The sequence below is a fragment of the Lepidochelys kempii genome, chromosome 2 (genome assembly GCF_965140265.1).
Source record: "Lepidochelys kempii isolate rLepKem1 chromosome 2, rLepKem1.hap2, whole genome shotgun sequence".
Taxonomy (NCBI): domain Eukaryota; kingdom Metazoa; phylum Chordata; order Testudines; family Cheloniidae; genus Lepidochelys; species Lepidochelys kempii.
In genome coordinates this window covers 40,646,429-40,661,910 of record NC_133257.1, presented here as the reverse complement: position 1 = coordinate 40,661,910, position 15,482 = coordinate 40,646,429, and the positions used below count along the sequence as shown (strand labels likewise).

General features: G+C 38.4%; 1 protein-coding gene across 8 annotated transcripts in view; it reads right to left on the bottom strand.

Moving 5' to 3' along the window:
• STK3 (serine/threonine kinase 3) overlaps positions 1-15,482 on the bottom strand; it is a 294,979-nt gene that overhangs the window by 227,978 nt on the left and 51,519 nt on the right. For 7 of the 8 annotated variants that reach the window (XR_012157123.1, XR_012157124.1, XM_073330482.1 and 4 more), the window contains 2 exons: positions 8,451-8,615; positions 5,907-6,074 (listed from right to left, as the gene is read on the bottom strand). Coding sequence is in view for 6 of the 8 variants with exons in the window: in XM_073330482.1 (XP_073186583.1) it covers positions 5,907-6,074; positions 8,451-8,615 (333 nt within the window). In the remaining 2 variants the exon portion in view is untranslated. Of the gene's footprint in view, positions 1-5,906; positions 6,075-8,450; positions 8,616-11,620; positions 12,035-15,482 lie in introns of those variants that run through there. The other variant, XM_073330480.1, reaches the window with a different exon arrangement.

Here is a 15,482-nt window from a genome sequence, read left to right as displayed (position 1 = left end):
ATAAGGTTTCCTGTTTACATATGCAAGAATCACATTAGCCCTTTTGGCCACAGCATCTCACTGGGATCTCATGTTTAGCAGATTATCCATCACCACCCTCAAATCTTTTTCAGACTCACTTTTCCAGGATAGAGTCCCCCATTCTGTAAGTATGGCCTACATTCTTTATTCCTAGATGTATACATTTAGCCATATTAAAACATATTGTTGGTTTGCGCCCAGTTTACCAAGCAATCCAGATCATTCTAAATCCTGATCTGTCCTCTTTATTACTTACCACTCCCCCAATTATTGGGTCATCTGCCAACTTTATCAGTGCTGATTTAATATGGTCTTCCAGGTCATTGATGAAAATGTTAAATAGCACAGGGCCAAGAGCCAATCTAATGGAACACCACTAGAAACACACTGATCTATCAGTTAGCTAGTTTTAATCCATTTAACGTGTGTCATGTTAATTTAACATCATTCTAGGTTTTTAATCAAAATGTCATGTGCAAATTAATTCCAGTTCTGTCCGGACAATCTCTACGCAAAAGAATAAATGGACACAAATCTGACATCAGGAATCATAACACTCAAGAACCAGTAGGAGAACACTTCAATCTCCCTGGTCACTCAACAACAGACCTAAAAGTGGCAATTCTTCAACAACAAAACGTCAAAAACAGACTCCAACATGAAACTGCAGAACTGGAATTTAAGTTGCAAACTGGACACCATCAGATTAGGCCTGAATAAAGACTCGGAGTGGTTGGGTCATTATAAAACCTAAACCTAATTTCCCCAATACTAATTTCCCCCTACTGTTACTCACACCTTCTTGTTAACTGTCTAAAATGGGCCACTCATTACCACTTCAAAAGTTATTTTTCCTCCCTTGGTATCCTGCTGTCAATTGAATTGTCTCGTTAGACTAACCTCACACTTGGTAAGGCAATTCACATCTTTTCATGTATTTATAACTACTCCTGTATTTGCCACTTCATGCATCTGATGAAGTGGGTTCTAGCCCATGAAAGCTTATGCCCAAAAAAATTTGTTAAGTCTCTAAAGTGCCACAAGGACTCCTCATTGTTTTTACAAGTAGATTAGCCCATGGTGTAGGTGACACAAGCTAAACAGGAGGTACAGATAATCTGGGTAAGTGCTATGGAAAAATAAATATCATGATGGGACTTAAAGCAAATCGAAACAGTTCAAATTGGCTTCCTGCAGTAGTCTGTGGAACACATAGATTCATAGATTCATAGATATTTAGGTCAGAAGGGACCATTATGATCATCTAGTCTGACCTCCTGCACAATGCAGGCCACAGAATTTCACCCACCACTCCTAAAAAAGACCTCACGCCTATATCTGTGCTATTGAAGTCCTCAAATTGTAGTTTGAAGACCTCAAGGAGCAGAGAATCCTCCAGCAAGTGACCCGTGCCCCATGCTACAGAGGAAGGCGAAAAACCTCCAGGGCCTTCCAATCTGCCCTGGAGGAAAATTCCTTCCCGACCCCAAATATGGCCATCAGCTAAACCCTGAGCATATGGGCAAGATTCATCAGCCAGATACTACAGAAAATTCTTTCCCGGGTAACTTGGATCTTACCCCATCTAAAAACCCATCACAGGCCATTGGGCCTATTTACCATAAATATTTAATTACCAAAACCATGTTATCCCATCATACCATCTCCTCCATAAACTTATCGAGTTTAATCTTAAAGCAAGATAGATCTTTTGCCCCCACTACTTCCCTCGGAAGGCTATTCCAAAACTTCACTCCTCTGATGGTTAGAAACCTTCGTCTAATTTCTAATCTAAATTTCCTAGTGGCCAGTTTATATCCATTTGTTCTTGTGTCCACATTGGTACTGAGTTTAAATAATTCCTCTCCCTCTCTGGTATTTATCCCTCTGATATATTTATAGAGAGCAATCATATCTCCCCTCAACCTTCTTTTAGTTAGGCTAAACAAGCCAAGCTCCCTGAGTCTCCTTTCATAAGACAAGTTTTCCATTCCTCGGATCATCCTAGTAGCCCTTCTCTGTACCTGTTCCAGTTTGAATTCATCCTTCTTAAACATGGGAGACCAGAACTGCACACAGTATTCCAGGTGAGGTCTCACCAGTGCCTTATATAACGGTACTAAAACCTCCTTATCCCTACTGGAAATACCTCTCCTGATGCATCCCAAGACGACATTAGCTTTTTTCACAGCCATATCACATTGGCAGCTCATAGTCATCCTATGATCAACCAATACTCCAAGGTCCTTTTCCTCCTCCGTTACTTCTAGTTGATGCGTCCCTAGCTTATAACTAAAATTCTTGTTATTAATCCCTAAATGCATGACCTTACACTTCTCACTATTAAATTTCATCCTATTCCTATTACTCCAGTTTACAAGGTCATCCAGATCCTCCTGTAGGGTATCCCTGTCCTTCTCTAAATTAGCAATACCTCCCAGCTTTGTATCATCTGCAAACTTTATTAGCACACTCCCACTTTTTGTGCCCAGGTCAGTAATAAAAAGATTAAATAAGATTGGTCCCAAAACTGATCCTTGAGGAACTCCACTGGTAACCTCCCTCCAACTTGACAGTTCACCTTTCAGTAGGACCCATTGTAGTCTCCCCTTTAACCAATTCCCTATCCACCTTTCAATTTTCCTATTGATGCCCATCTTATCCAATTTAACTAATAATTCCCCATGTGGCACAGTATCAAACGCCTTACTAAAATCTAAGTAAATTAGATCCACTGCGTTTCCTTTATCTAAAAAATCTGTTACTCTCTCAAAGAAGGAGATCAGGTTGGTTTGGCACGATCTACCTTTTGTAAAACCATGTTGTATTTGTATAACGTGTGGACTATGTATGTAGAGCAGGTTGGGAAAGACTCCATTTCAAAGTTTAATAAAATTTACTTTCTTTGCTTGTTAAAGAAGATTCTGTAAGCAAGGATTTTGGAGGACACAGCTTGATAACCAGAAAGGAAAATATTGCTAGAGTATTACAGAAGCTTTTGGTTACCAGATTGGTAATTTGAATCTCCACTGATGACAGGGTCTAGACGAGAGCTAGTATAACAAAAAAAAAAAAAAATGTGGTCAGTGCCAACCTTTTGTTTGCACTACAAAAGAAGAAGATGGTAGAGATGAATGAAAATAATAAAGGTAGCTGTTGATTAGGGAGGAAAAGATGTGTGAAGTAGCTGATGGTTTTATTTAAATACAGATAGTAACAGGATGCAAACAAATATGACTGTATCCATACCACAGCCTATCGTTTCACTCACTGCTATTTCTAGGGGCTGTCTTTCCATGTTCTAGAGTAGTCCTGATGCCCACAAGCTTTCTCCCTTTTAAGACTTCCTTCATCAAAGAGGCGGTATTCTGAAGAACAGATGTTGTTCTCTGAAGTATGTCTTTATTTAACATTACCAGCAGCATGAATGAAGTTAAACACCAGATGAATGAGGCAACGCAGGCCCCTTACATGTATGAAAAAAGTGATACTATTAGACTATTGGGTTGGTTTATGGTCATGGCCTTTCCATCATAAGCCAAACATGGTGGTCCCAGACAGTAACAGCCTCAGATCTACAACACAACCAGATGAAATGGCACTCATCACCTTTATGTAGTCACAAATATTTAACCACAAGTTTAAGTACTTTACAAGAAGAAATCATTGCTATTCTTCAAACCAAAATGCCTTTTTCCTCCCTTCTCATCCTTCCCCAACTGAAACTTAGTACAATTCTTTGGAGTAGCTAGCGTGTGGTTAAAATGGAGGAAGCTATGCCTGTTCGCATGGAATCTGCTATTTCCTCCCTGCCAAAACACTTGTTTAAAAAAAGTCATGTAATATTTCTATTAAACTGTAAATGCAGTCGACAAGGAAATGATCTACTGGCAGTGTATTACCTTTGTGGCAATGCCAACCAGCCTACAGCAAAACAGCGCATATAACATGCATTCCCAAGTACTGTAACAAAATTGTACTTTACATAAATACCACAGAACTCAAGCAAGATCCAGAAAAAGCAATGAAAATTTGCCCAAGCTTTCATGCTTGCCTATATCAATTGTATGTCATAACTAAAACAAAATAGAAAAGCATCTACATATGTCCAAGGATCCTGTGAAGTTAGATCATATAACTCTGGGGAAACTATTGCAACTTAAATCTGTGTATTTCTTGTTAACCACTGTAACAACTCACTAATAAAAATTAAGAAAAACTGTGGGTATCAAATATACAAAAAGAGTACTAACAGCATACAAGTCCTTAAAGACCATAACATAATTTATTAACAAGAACATGTGTTCTGTGTAATCCAGAATTGTTATGTTAAATTACTTTGGCCTTTGATATCATTCATTTGATTACAAGAATTTAAAAGACTCAAGCTTTCAAATTCAGAGAGTGACCTTTGGTTTATAAGCAGCTATTGTCATACTGATAAAATCCTCTCTGATAATTTAGTCCTTACCTTTCACTACCTAGTGCAACTACATGCAATTATATTAAAGTGATCCCAGATGTACTGAAGATGATTTCATTAATGTTAAAGAGTACAACTAAAAAACCCCAATACAATCAAATAGAATTAATCTGTAATCAATAGAGTTCTTCAGAACAGTTTAAAATGTTAAATCTTCATTAATTAAGCCACTCATTACAAAAAGGTGAGCTTGAAAGATATATGTCTTGTTCATCTCAATTTGAATTATTTCTAGTCATTCTTTGATTTCAAAATAGCCAAAACCAATGGCTTTGCCAAAAGTTTTATTAGGTGTTTCTTTAGATGCTATAATGTTTCAAGACCACAAAACAATGATGGTTTTGTTTTGCTTTAAACACTCACTAACAAAACTTTTTGCAACCTTAGAGATCATTCCTGGTTTTTTTTAAGACCATAAATCTACTAAATACTTTTGAATGTATTCAAGTTAAAGTCACTGTGTAAAAACAACACCTTTTTACTCAACCATGGTGTTCCCTGTATTTATATTAAAATGCTGACTCATGAGATACTGACAAAAAAATATTAAACCCTATGATACGCAAATATGTGTGTCATGCTTAAATATCCCCAAACATACTGGGAAACATACTGCCTTTAACAGCATATAATGTCTAATGGGTTCTAATTATAAATGGCACATGAAAGTAACTGTTTTTATTATAATCATACTTATTAGAAAGGCATAACTATTATTTATAGTGTAGTTCAATAAACAAAAGTACATCCAACTGGTGGCAGGACTGTCCCTGGATAACACCAGCCCATGAACTTCTCAAAGAGCAATATTTTTCAATTATCATCACTCTTAGATCACACATTCTTTTTTTTTTTTTTCTCATCTAAGCTAATGCAGAAATGCATTCCTAACTTACGTTATGTTTAGTAACACATAAAAACTGGTTTGGAATTATGAACACTGTCAATAACAAGTAATGGATCAAATCATGAATTCCGTTCTTGGCTATTACTAATCAAAACACCCTTTGAAGGGAGGAAGGATGGTTACATGGTTACAGCAGTGCACTGAACTCGGGAGATCTAGGTTCACCTTCAAACAGGCTTCCTTTGTTATCTTGGGGAAGTCACTTAACCTCTCTGTGCCTTAGTTATCCATCTGTAAAATGGAGATAACAGTACTTTCTTATAGGGGGATTGTGAAAATCAATTCCATGTTTGCAAGGTACAAACTATAGTAACAGTGCCTTTTAAATATTGGGGAGATAGAAGTCAAGCCGTGAGTGAGACCTGATTAAGGATTCCAGGATTTTGCCCACATTTCTGTTATTTATATAAAACATAACTCTACAGCTAGCTGTGCAAACAACATACCATGGTCAATAACTCATTTTTTAAAAATGTTTTTAAAAATATTACTTACTCTCATTGGATGTATATCAGCATATGGAGGTTTTCCTTCAGCCATTTCTATTGAAGTGATACCAAGGGACCAGATATCTGCCACACAGTTATAACCAATCTCTTGAATTACCTCAGGAGCCATCCAAAATGGAGTACCTATAACAGTATTTCGTTTTGCCATTGTATCCTGTAATCACATCATTTGTGCAATTAAAATTTAGACATTTGTCCGCATAGGTTCCCATTACATTTGTTTCATATTTAAGGTTAGAACTAAGTTTCCACTGTGATCACTACATTGCCTCCCCCATCCCCACTCCCAAATCTACAAATAAACAAATACTCTCAAAATTGGTAGATGATGTCTGTGACTGAGGAAGAGTTTTCCTTTCAAACCTGAAGTAAATAAAACAAGGGATTTCTTGATTTTTTGCTCTTAAATTAAAGAGCTTTCCCAGAGTCCAATAAGTTTAAGGTTTTTTGCCACTTTATTTTATTTCTCTTCTTCTTTCCAATGTTTTGTCACAAAGTTTACTGGACTCATGTCATCAACTGGACAAAGCCTAGTTGATTTAAACTCATTTTTAAATAGTGACACTGGAATGGGGCTTCAGAAGCTGCCAAGCTAATTTTAGCTCACCAGCAGCTTCAGAGACAGGCCAGGTTGCATAAGGAAAATCAAGTGGAAGGGTTGTTTGCTCTCCACATCTCTAACATAGAGCTCAGGAAGAAGGAAAGAGGGTGTATCTAGCAAGACCAATGTATTTCAGGTGGGAAGGGACAAAACTATGGGCTATCCCCACGCACCTCTGCTGACCACCTACAGGCAGAATTAAGACAGTGTGGTACCTTAGCTGAGTTTCCAAACTCTCAAGTTTGAGTTTCTTGAAAATCTAATCTTAACCCTACATTTCTAGGATTTTTATTTATGTACATATTTACTTCTGTAAAATAAGGATTGTTATTAGCTAGGATTGCTAACTATAATGTCCTTATAAAGGTTTTTACTCTTAAGTTATTGATATGTACTCCCAACTGCTTCATTTTTAAGATTTTTTTTTAAGAGGGATCACTTCATGTATTTAGTTGAGTTCATAATGTTCAGCAGACGCTACTACAATGATAATGTAAAAGTTATTTCTGTTATGTCACACACAAAAAATGCAAACATTTATGATCCTACTGCCATAACAAAGGATCAAGCTCTTTTGAAATGTAGAAGTGCCCATAAATCCATATGATTAATAAGTTAGCCAGCCACTTTTCCAGGTTTTGGAACACTTGCACCTTAACGGTCCCAGAAAAGGGCCAAATTGGAAGAAATAAAAAGTGGTATTTTTCCAAGCTCTGCCCACATTAATCACAAGGATAAGAATGTGCTCACTGTAGGTGTGGAGATGTTAAAAATATGATCACATGCTTTCTGGACTCCTCTGGGCTCAATAAGCTTGGATTCCTTTTCGTGGTTCTTCAATAATGCACATGGGCTCTGCTAGTCTACCTAGGAAACTGTCTCTCAACCTTTTCAGACTCCTGTACCCCTTTCAGGACTCCTATTTGTCTTGCGTGCTCCCAAGTTTCACCTCACTTAAAAACTACTTGCTTACGAAAATCAGACATAAAAACCCAAAATTGCTTATTTTCATTTTGTTTGTATGAAATTTTAGTTTGTACTGACTTTGCTAGTGCTTTTTATGTAGCCTGTTGAAAAACTAGGCAAATATCTAGATGAAGTTGATGCATCCCCTGGAAGACCTCGGTGTACCCCTGGTTAAGAACCACTGACCTAGGGCACCAGTCAAGGGGGTGAAAGCAGTTGTGACTTTCCCAAAGGTCACCCCACTTGTGGCATCAAAATGAGAAGTCTCTCACAATAAACTACAATAAACTCTGCAGTATTGTGATCCTCCCTCTTCTTTTTTACAGGAGCAATGAAATCATTAATAATGTTGACATTTAAATTATTGTTATTAACACTTCACTCTGAGAGGTATTGTTCCAGGCTCTTTCCACACTCATATTGACATCTCTGCATCACTTAAATTCAGTTAACACATATGAGATTTTCTTTGCAACCACAGCAGCTAGGGACTCACTTTTTAAAACTAAGCTGAAATTCTAAAGAACAAGACAGTAACTTCAGAGAGTTTTGGTATGGCATATGGGCACATACTAGCTGTTCCCCAAGCCCTGGTACCAGACCGACAATACTGAAGTATTCCATGTATTTTCAAGACAACTACAGCATAAACACAGGAGCAGTACAGTCTTTCAAAAGTCCTGAATAGGCTATAATTCAAGCAACTAAAAATCAAATTAAAGGCATTAAAGTTGATGGTATTATGAGGTTTTTTATCTAGTTAAGTAGGCTCAATAAAGTTAGAGAGCAACAAAATAATCATCACGGGAAGAAGAGTGCTCTCTTTCCCACCATCACCAGTCACTCCTGGCCATGGAGAATGATGAAAGGAAATGAAAAAGTAGAAACCCTTTTTTTAAAAAAGTGAATGGTTATGAGCATTATAACAATCTAAAAAAGATTCTGATCTTTTCATATACTTACTGTTAATTGGCCAGCCACTCCAAAATCAGCTAATTTTGCATGTCCTTCTGTGTTAAGGAGGATGTTTCCAGCCTTTATATCTCTGTGTATTTTTCTCATGAAGTGCAAATATTCAAGTCCTTTAAGTGTGGATTTAAGAATGGTGGCTATTTCATCTTCTGTTAGCTATAAGAAAAAACAAACATCTAACTACTTTTCTTCTTGGAAATACACACACACACACACACACACACACACGTTACACATTTAAATAAACAACATGATAGCCTAGAAGAATAAAACTCAGGTTCTGTAAACTGTTTTATAATATTATTATTATTATTTATATAACATACATGAAGTATGCTAGATGCTTTACAGACATGAGGCAAGACTAGGTCTCAAAGAGTTTACAATTTAAGACTCTGATCCTGCAATTTGATCTACGTAGCTGGATGGGAAGTAAACCTACTTCAGATATGAGCAGGAGTTCACCCATACAGATCACATTGCAAAATTGGGCCCTAAACATCACATAAGCAAAATAGGGGTTGAAATGTTGCCACGGGATTAGCTTAAAACTTTTTTGAATTTGTTTATAATTTTTCTTTATTTATACATAGGAGAAAGAGTTTTCTCTCTCCCCAATATAATCTATAATTAGATTATTAACTCTTAGAGACAGGTGCTACCCCAAAGAAAATGTCTCACCAGTAGAGTTAATACGGACTCTTACCGGGATTTTAGCACAAACAACCCCCATCATTCCCCCATTGTCTGCATGCTAAAACCCGTTACCCAGATTTGGAGTTGCTTTGAGTCTGAGCTAGCAGACCCAGCTGCAGGTATGGGTTTGAACCTTGTCTCCACTTTAACTCGGACTGGAATACACCCACTTTGCAGCGTGGTTGCAGGCTAAATCACTCAAGAGCTGATAGTCCTCTAATGCTTTCCCACACTTCCCCCTGAAAAACAGGCAAGTACTCCCACAATTGACTGGGAAAGAATCAGAGCATCTCAGCACAGAGAGCCATGGGACAAGACCCCGAACACAAAAAAGCAAGTGAGGACATCATAATGTGAATATGACTTTGCACTGGGGACACTAACACCTGGGCTAGACTACCCTAGGTGCTCAGACCTGGTTGCTTATCACCCAGATTAACTATGCAGTGAATCACAGAAATGTAGGCTGGAAGGGACTTCAAGAAATCATCAAATCCAGCCCCCTGCACTGAGGCAGGACTGAGTAAACCTAGATCATCCCTGACAGGTTTTTGTCCAACCTGCTCTTAAAAACCTCCAATGACAGGAATTCTACAACATTCCTTGGAAGTCTATTCCAGTGCTTAACTGTCCTTATACTTAGGAAGATTTTCCTGATCTCTAATCTAAGTCTCCCTTGCTGCAGATAAAGCCCATTATTTCTTGTCCTACCTTCAGTGGACGTGGAGGACAATTGACCACAGTCCTCTTTATAACAGCTCTTAACATATTTGAACACTCCTATCAGATCCTTCCCTCTTGTTCTCAAAATACTGAGCATGCCCAGTTTATTTGTTTTTAAACCTCTCCTCATAGGTCACATTTTCTAAATCTTTTATTTTGTTGCTCTCCTCTGGACTTTCTCACCAACTTGTCCAGATCTTTCCTATTAAACACCATACTGCAGTTGAGGCCCCCTCAAGGGTCAAGTAGAGCGGGACAATTACCTCTTGTGTTGTACATACAACACTCCTATTAATACACCCCAGAATATTAGCCTTTTTTGCAACCGCATCACACTGTTGACTCACTTTTAGTTTGTGATCCACTATAACCCAGATTCTTTTCAGCAGTACTACCTAGCCCATTATTCTCCATTTTGTAGTTGTGCATTTGAGTTTTTACTTCCTAAGCAGAAGACACTTCTTAACTCTGCATTTGTACGGCACATAACAGACTGTTACTCTGATCCTCATGAGAGCCTCTAAGTGCTACTTCAAGTAATAAATTAACAATAACAAATTAAATAAAAAAAGAAAAGGAGTACTTGTGGCACCTTAGAGACTAACAAATTTATTTGAGCATAAGCTTTCACGAAAGTTTATGCTCAAATAAATTTGTTAGTCTCTAAGGTGCCACAAGTACTCCTTTTCTTTTTGCAAATACAGACTAAGATGGCTGCTACTCTGAAACCAATAAATTAAATGTTAGTTGAGGGTGCTAAGTACTTCACAGGATTGGCCCAGGATGAACTCTTCAACTCTGGGTACAGAGTAGAGGCCAAACAAATCCTTTTCAACTCTGGGGTGTATTAATAGGAGCGTTGTATGTATGACACAAGAGGTAATTGTCCCAGTATACTTGACATTGGGGAGGCCTCAGCTGGAGTACTGTGTCGAGTAGGAAAGATGTGGACAAGCTGGAGAGAGAATCCAGAGGAGAGCAACAAAAATAATAAACAGTTCAGAAAACGTGACCTATGAGGAAAGGTTTAAGAAGTGGAAATTAAATCCTACTAAGGAAAATAGAAAGAAGCAAAAACCTCTGGCAAGTGAAGTGTAAAAAAATAATTAGGGAGGCCAAAAAAGAATTTGAAGAACAGCTAGCCAAAGACTCAAAACAAAGAGCAAAAAAAAAAAAAAAATTAAGTACATCAAAAGCAGGAAGCGTGCTAAACAACTAGTGAGGCCACTGGATGATCAAGGTGCTAAAGGAGCACTCCCCAAGGAAGATAAGGCCATTGCAGAGAAACTAAATGAATTATTTGCATGGCGGAGGATGTGAGGGAGATTCCCAAACCTGAGCCATTCTTTTTAGGTGACAAATCCGCGGAACTGTCCCAGATTGAGGTGTCATTAGAGGAGGTTTTGGAACAAACTGATAAACTAAACACTAATAAATCATCAAGACCCGATGGTATTCACCCAAGAGTTCTGAAGGAATTCAAATGTAAAACTGCAGAACTACTAACTGGTATGTAACCTATCATTTAAAGCAGCTTCTGTACTGGAGAATAGCTAATGTGATGCCAATTTTTTAAAAAGGCTCCAGAGGCGATCTAGCAATTACACGCTGGTAAACCTAACTTCAGTACCAGGAAAATTGGTTAAAACTGTAGTAAAGAACAGAAATATCAGACACCTAGATGAACACAATGTGTTGAGGAAGAGTCAACACGTTTTTTGTAAAGGAAAATCATGCCTCACCAATCTACTAGAATTCTTTGCGGGGGTCAAAGGACATGTGGACATATCTGGTGGATAGTGCGCACTTGGACTTTCAGAAAGTCTTTGACTAGGTCCCTCACCAAAGGCTTTTAAGCAAAGTAAGCTGTCAAAGGAAGGTCCTTTCATGGATTGGTAACTGGTTAAAAGATAGAAAACAAAGGGTAGGTATTAATGGTCAGTTTTCAGAACGGAGAAAGGTAAATAGTGGTGTCCCCCCGGGGTCTGCACTGGGACCAGTCCTATTTAACATATTCATAAATGATCTGGAAAAAGGGGTGAACAGTGAGATGACAAAATTTGCAAATGATACAAAACTACTCAAGATAGTTAAGTCAAAAGCAGACTGAGAAGAGTTACAAAGAGATCTCAAAAACTGGGAGATTGGGCAACAAAATTCAATGTTGATAAATGCAAAGCAATGCACATTGGAAAACATAATCCCAGCTCTACATATAAAATGATGAGATCTAAATTAGCTCTTACCACTCAAGAAATAGATCTTGGAGTCATTGTGGATAGTTCTCTGAACATCCACTCAATGTGCAGTAGCAGTCAAAAAAGCTAACAGAATGTTGGGAATCATTAGGAAAGAAAGAAATAAGAATACAGAAAATATCATATTGCCTATCTATAAATCCATGGTATGCCCATATCTTGAATACTACATGAAGATCTGGTCATCCCATCTCAAAAAAGACATATGGAATTGAAAAGGGTACAGAAAAAGGTAACAAAAATTAGGAGTACGGAAGTTTTGTTATAAACTGGGGATGCATCACTTGGAAGTAATACAGGAGAGGAAGGACCTCAGAGTATTGGTTGATCACAGGATGACTATGAGCCGCCAATGTGATATGGCTGTGAAAAAAGCTAATGCGGTCTTGGGATGCATCAGGCGAGGTATTTCCAGTAGAGATAAAGAGGTGTTAGTACCGTTATACAAGGCACTGGTGAGATCTCATCTGGAATATTGTGTGCAGTTCTGGTCTCCCATGTTTAAGGAGGATGAATTCAAACTGGAACAGGTACAGAGAAGGGCTACTAGGATGATCCGAGAAATGGAAAACCTGTCTTAGAAAAGGAGGCGCAAGGAGCTTGGCTTGTTTAGCCTAACCAAAAGAAGGCTGAGGGGAAGATATGATTGCTCTCTATAATTATATTAAAGGGATAAATACCAGGGAGGGAGAGGAATTATTTAAGCTCAGTACCAATGTGGACACAAAAACAAAAGGATATAAATTGGCCATCAGGAAGTTTAAACTTGAAATTAGATGAAGGTTTCTAACCATCAAAGCAGTAAAGTTCTGGAACAGCCTTCCAAGGGAGCAGAGGAGACAAAAGACATATCTGGCTTCAAGACTAAGCTTGATATGTTTATGGAGGGGATGGTATGATGGGATAATGTGATTTTGGCAATTAATTGATCTTTGACTATTAGCGGTAAATATGCCCAATGGCTTGTGATGGGATGCTAGATGGGGTGGGATCTGAGTTACTACAGAGAATTCTTTCCTGGGTGCCTGGCTGGTGAGTCTTGCCCACATGCTCAGGGTTTAGCTGATAGCCATATTTGGGGTCAGGAAGGAATTTTCCTCCAGGACAGATTGGCAGAGGCCCTGGGGGTTTTTGGCCTTCCTCTGCAGCTTGGGGCACGGGTCACTTGCTGGAGGATTCTCTGCACCTTGAAGTCTTTAAACCACAATTTGAGGACTTCAGTAGCTCAGACATAGGTCAGGGGTTTGTTACAGGAGTGGGTGGGTGAGATTCTGTGGCCTGCGTTGTGCAGAAGGTCAGACTAGACCATCATAATAGTCCCTTCTGACCTTAAAGTCTCTGATTCTAACAGCTTTCATACGAGGAGAGATTAAGACTGGGACTTTTCAGCATGGAAAAGAAACGACTAAGGTGGGATATGATAGAGGTCTATAAAATCATGACTGGTGTGGAGAAAGTAAATAAGGAAGTGTTATTTACTCCATCTCATAACACAAGAACTAAGGGGTCACCAAATGAAATTAATACACAGCAGGTTTAAAACAAACGAAAGGAAGGCTTCAGAGGGGTAGCCGTGTTAGTCTGGATCTGTAAAAGCGACAAAGAGTCCTGTGGCACCTTATAGGCTAACAGACGTATTGGAGCATGAGCTTTCGTGGGTATTTGTGGTAGTCTAGAACGTGCCACAGGACTCTTTGCCGCTTCAACAAAAGGAAGTGTTTCGTCACACGACGCACACTCAGCAGGTAGAACTCTGCCAGAGGTCATTGTGAAGGCCAAGTCTATAACGGGCTTCAAAAAAGAACTGGATAAATTCATGGAGGATAGGTCCATCAATGGCTATTAGCCAGGATGGGCAGGGATGCAAAACCATGCTCTAAAGCAGTGGTTCTTAACCTGGGGTGCGAGACGCCCTTTTTGGGGGTGCGAGACATGGCAGATTTTTTTGGAAGGTAAATCATGAAAAACACAAATTAAGCACAGGCATGTAAGTACAACTACTTTGTTTCATCAAACCTATATATTTATTAACATTATACTTTTTTTAAACGATTGCTGTAATATACAAACAGAAAATATATCTAGGTTTGAAGAACTGACCTACTTCAACGATTTTTGATAAGGGGTGCGAGAACATATTTTGAGAACCAAAGGGGTGCAGGCTGCAGTAAAGGTTAAGAACCACTGCTCTAAAGTGTCCCTAGCCTCTGTTTTCCAGAAGCTGGGAATTGGCAACATGGGTTGAATCACTTGATTACCTGTTCTGTACATTCCCTCTGAAGCACCTGGCATTGGCCACTGTCTGAAGACAGGATATTAGGTTAGATGGACCATTGGTCTGATCCAATATGGCCATTCTTATGTTCTTATGTAACTCTCTCTGTTAATTTCCATTTTCAAAATACTCTGCTGAGATTATAGAGTACAAAAGACAGATTTTGCTCAGAAGCAAAATGAACTGCTGTGAAGAAGAAAAAGACAAAAAAAGTCTATGCATTCCTTAAATCCTACAAGTGAACTGGCCACATGCTGGCCTTCCACCATGAAGGAATGAATTTCACCACAGACAATGAACATGATGGTCACACATGAATCCCCATTTTATAAGATGTTAAAATTGGTCATAATTGCTGATCAATTAAAGTTTCAAAATTGTTTCCAGTCTAACCTCCTTCTTTTCATAAAAACTTAACTTTCCAAAACAATTTTTAAACAAAATTAATAGGTTTCTCACTTTTACAAAAAAATCTAAATTTATAACTAAAAAAAGAGGCTACTTTTTATAGTTCAAATTTCCCAGGTGCTTATTCTTCAGAGCTGGTGCATAGGCTAGTTTTGACAAAATCTGGTGACAATATTTGATCACAAATTTTAAAAATGTTTACTTGCCAAGTGACTGGTTGTGCCTTACCTATGCCAGCAGAGAGGACAGTCACCATCAGACCAGATGATGCACAACAGAATAGGTAGCAGTCAGCCACTTTCTCTTACCAGAAGGAAAATAAATCACCTTAGTTGTACAGTATAAGAGAGGCTATCAAGATCTCATGCCCTAAAGCACAATGAACTAGCAGAGTCCTAAATTTGGACTGAACTCAAGGGAATGCCATGTTTTCTTAATTTCTCAAACTCCCACATATGAAATTCTTGCTAATTGCTACAATTAGCAATATCAAGGCTGAGCTCCTGCTCATTAGCACTTCCTAATGGCAGCAACTATCAGTTTCAGACCGCTGACAGTACACAAGCCAGACATTGCTAATTAAGAGTTTGTGGGCAAGAGAAGGGGGGGGAGGAAGAATGGATAAAACAGATGGGTTTGTACACAGAGACAAAAAAAAAAAAT